This window comes from Otolemur garnettii, unplaced genomic scaffold, assembly GCF_000181295.1.
Source record: "Otolemur garnettii isolate 467f Iridium unplaced genomic scaffold, OtoGar3 scaffold00025, whole genome shotgun sequence".
NCBI lineage: Eukaryota > Metazoa > Chordata > Mammalia > Primates > Galagidae > Otolemur > Otolemur garnettii.
In genome coordinates this window covers 12300273-12303866 of record NW_003852420.1, presented here as the reverse complement: position 1 = coordinate 12303866, position 3594 = coordinate 12300273, and the positions used below count along the sequence as shown (strand labels likewise).

The following is a 3594-nucleotide window of genomic DNA, read 5'->3' as shown; positions in this document are numbered from 1 at the left end:
ATTTTTTGGTTGCAGCCATCATTGTTGTTTGGCAGGTCCAGGCTGGGGATTCGAACCCGCCACCTTAGGTGTACGTGGCTGGCGCCTTAGCCGGTTGAGCTATAGGCGCCGAGCCTATTCATTTATTTTTTTAGAGATGGAGTCTTGATCTATCACCCAGGCTGGAGTATAGTGGCACAATCACAGCTTACCGTAACCCCCAACCCCTCCTGCCTCAGCCTCCTGAATAGCTGAGACTACAGGCACGCACCACCATGCCTTAGTTATTAATTATGTAAACAGCTTGTACATTTTTAGGAAACTGTTCATTGTTTACTATTTGTTTAATGAACTATTCAAAACAATTGATAAATTTATTGCAGTACTAGATTAAACATTAAATAATGCTCAAAGGTTGCAGGTTTTTTCCTTCACACTAAGCTTACGGGACATCAAGAATCTGAGGCGGCTTCCAGGATGCAAGGAAGGGATATGTTTTTTCCCCACTTCTGGCCTTTGGGCACAATCCTGAGGATGGGATGCTGGCACTGGGGCTGCCTTAGCCATCTTGCTATCTGGAAGGCAGTGGCAGAGGATGGCTGGGGAAAAGGAAAGCCCTAGAGCTGCTGCCTTGCTCTGTTCGAGGCCTCTTCCCCTGAGGATTCTAATTATGTGCAACTTTACTGCCTGCCTCACCAGCCCACCTCACCTGCTCCTGATAGCTCTCAACCTTGGCTGCACACTGGGATCTCCTACTAATGCTTCCCTGATCCCATCCTCAGAGATTCTGATTTAACTGGTCCTGGGTACAGCCTGGCTGGCGAGTGACTGTTGAAAAAACTCCCCAGGTGATTCTAATGAACAACCAGTGGTGGGAACCACTGATCTAACTGTAAGCCATCACTTCTTTTCCCCTTGTAATTTTACGGGTCTGCCTCAGACTGTGGTTATCTGCCTGCTTCTTCCCTCGCCTACCGGACTATGGCCTTGAAATGTCCTTCCACACAATGCATGTGGCCCTTCACAGCTCCACGTTACTCCACATGTGGAGGTACCTGCTGCTGAAGGAAGTAGCAGAGTCACTTTTTTTTTTTTTTTTGAGATAGAGTTTCATTATGTCACCCTCAGCAGAGTACCGTGGCATCACAGCTCACAGCAACCTCAAACTCTTGGGCTTGCCTCAGCCTCCCAAGTAGCTGGGACCTCAGGCACCCACCAGAATGCCTGGCTATTTTTTGTTGTTGTTGTTGCAGTTGTCATTGTTGTTTAGAAGACCCAGGCCAGGTTAGACCCTACCAGCCTCAGTGTAGGTGGCCAGTGCCCTAACCACTGAGTATGAGCGCCAAGCCCAGAATCACATCTTGGAATTTAGGTTCTATAGTAAACACTTAAGGCCGCCAATGAGTCAAAAGCACCCTTGACAACAATTCTGGAAGGCTTGCCCTAGAGCCTGACATACCATCTCCCCTTCACCATTCACAGAGACACCTTCCTCCTGGGCCAGAACAGAAAGCTGCCTCCTCCACCAGGAACCAGGGAAAGTAGGAGGTTTATGTTTAGAGGCCACCTTGCATAAAAAACACACATTGAAACATGTGCCTTACCCTCACAGCAGGATGCTCACACCATGAACAGCCCACAGGAACCAGAATGACTGACCCTACAGGAGACACATATCTCCTATCCCACCCACTCCTGAGCATATGGTCCTCACATCCACCAGTGGGTGGAATCACCCACATCGTTTAAACTTTTATGTCAAGGATATAGAGCTGAATTCATGTGATTTACTGTATGAGCAATGTCCCTCCACCTCCATCGCACATTCACATCTAGCCCAGGCAGGTCCTCCCTTCCTCCCACTTGCCCCGCAGGTGGCTGGCCCAGCCTCTCTTCTTTACTGCCCTCCTTGCCCTTCCTCTCAAAGACTGATGCTCCGCAGGTCTCTACCCTTGGCAAATCTCATTAACTCTCCTCCTTGGGGCTCTTAGCCCCACTTAGGGCTCCTGAATCGGTATAAAACTATGAGATCTCCCTCCCCACTTAAGAGAGACGTGGTCTAAGAGGTTTCCCCACATTTGCTCTGAGGTGCAGTGGGGAAGACAAAGAATTCGACTATGCCTCAGAGGCTGGGCTTGCATGGCAGAAAGGAACACAGTAAGTATGCAATAGGGGTTTGTTTTTGAATGAATGAATCCATAAGAATAAGACTTCTACCAGATTCCAAGGGACCCACCCTACCTCTCAGATATATTCACAGGCCTCAATTTCACCTGCTCATCAGGGATGCCAGGCCTCCTGCCATACCAAGCCACACCAAGCTCAGCAGTGCTCACAGGCCTTTAATCTATAACTGCCTGGCCACACTCCATCACTGCCCCAGGAAGTGGGCAGGGATGAAGATGCATGGCCAGGAGGGCCGAACCAGCTCTGAGTCCAAGAGGGAAAGGCTGGGGTCAGGCTGGGGCCTGAGCGGGGGACTCCCGGCCCCAGGCGATGAGGGAGTTGCTGGCCTGGGCAAGCTCGGCGATGGTCACCCGGCCCCGTTGTCTGATGAAGTTGGCCACGGCAGTCAGTTCCTCTGGTGTTATATAGATGAACTTGCCCCGATCATCAATCACACCTGTGGGGACATACAGGTTGTAGGGCTGGATCCCTCTGGGCCTTCCCTGCCTGGCCTGAGAATGCCCACTCACTCCTTCACAAGTAATGCAGAGCCCTTCAAGTCTCCTGCCTGCCTGGCCCTTCCTGGCTGCATCCAATTCAGGCTGGAAGATTCAAATCAGGCATCCCTGCCGGTCCCCTCTACCTACGACATCTTCGAGGCCTCAGCACGCCCTCCTTATAACTGCATCCAACTGCTCAATGCCCTTTGTTGCACACTCCTCACCCCAACCAGGGATGGTCATCCTGCCACTGCAGTAAGTCCCTACAGCCCCCTGTTGCCTGACAGTCCCCAAGGCCAGGGCATGCAGGTATTCTCATCCTCTCACCTGTTAAAGTCCCCTCAGCCAACAGGTCCTGGATGCGGTTTATGGTATCCTATGAGAAAAACAATTCTCAGAGCAAGGATAGGCACTATTGTCACTAGAAAAAACACCTGCAACCTCCCTCCCACTACAGCACAAGCTCCTCCTCTCCTTTTCACACTGCCTCTCAGTGTGATTCTGCGCTCCTTTGGTGGGCCCCTGGGGAGAAGGGGCTCTGATCCTGAGCAACAAAGGCTCTCTTCCAGTTAGGAGGCCAGCATGGTGATGCTTGGACAGATAGGTTGGTGCAGTATGTTTGCAAGAGTTGTTGAGGTAACTAGATTTGGACTACTTTGGTAACACAGACCGGTAGATTGATGGGGTTTGGACTTTTGTTTTTCTTTCTTTCCTGTTCTTCCTAATAAAAATGCAGGATTCCTAAGATGCCAAGAGATTCCCACACACTCCTCACTCTTGGTTGTGGGTACGGTGGAGGTGAATCAAGACTCTATCTTTGGGAGGCGCCTGTGGCTCAGTGAGTAAGGCGCCAGCCCCATATACCGAGGGTGGCGGGTTCAAACCCAGCCCCAGCCAAACTGCAACAAAAAATAGCCGGGCGTTGTGGCGGGCGCCTGTAGTCCCAGCT

At 51.0% G+C, this 3594-nt stretch overlaps 1 protein-coding gene across 1 annotated transcript in view; it reads right to left on the bottom strand.

Moving 5' to 3' along the window:
- Window positions 1-2141: 2141 nt before the first annotated feature.
- The window catches only part of DDRGK1 (DDRGK domain containing 1), a 12250-nt gene continuing 10797 nt past the window's right edge, over window positions 2142-3594 (bottom strand). The window contains exons 8-9 of the mRNA XM_003788051.3: window positions 2973-3021; window positions 2142-2602 (exon numbers count right to left, since the gene is read on the bottom strand). Of these exons, the coding sequence (XP_003788099.1) occupies window positions 2436-2602; window positions 2973-3021 (216 nt within the window). The 3' untranslated portion in view covers window positions 2142-2435. The remainder of the gene's footprint in view (window positions 2603-2972; window positions 3022-3594) is intronic.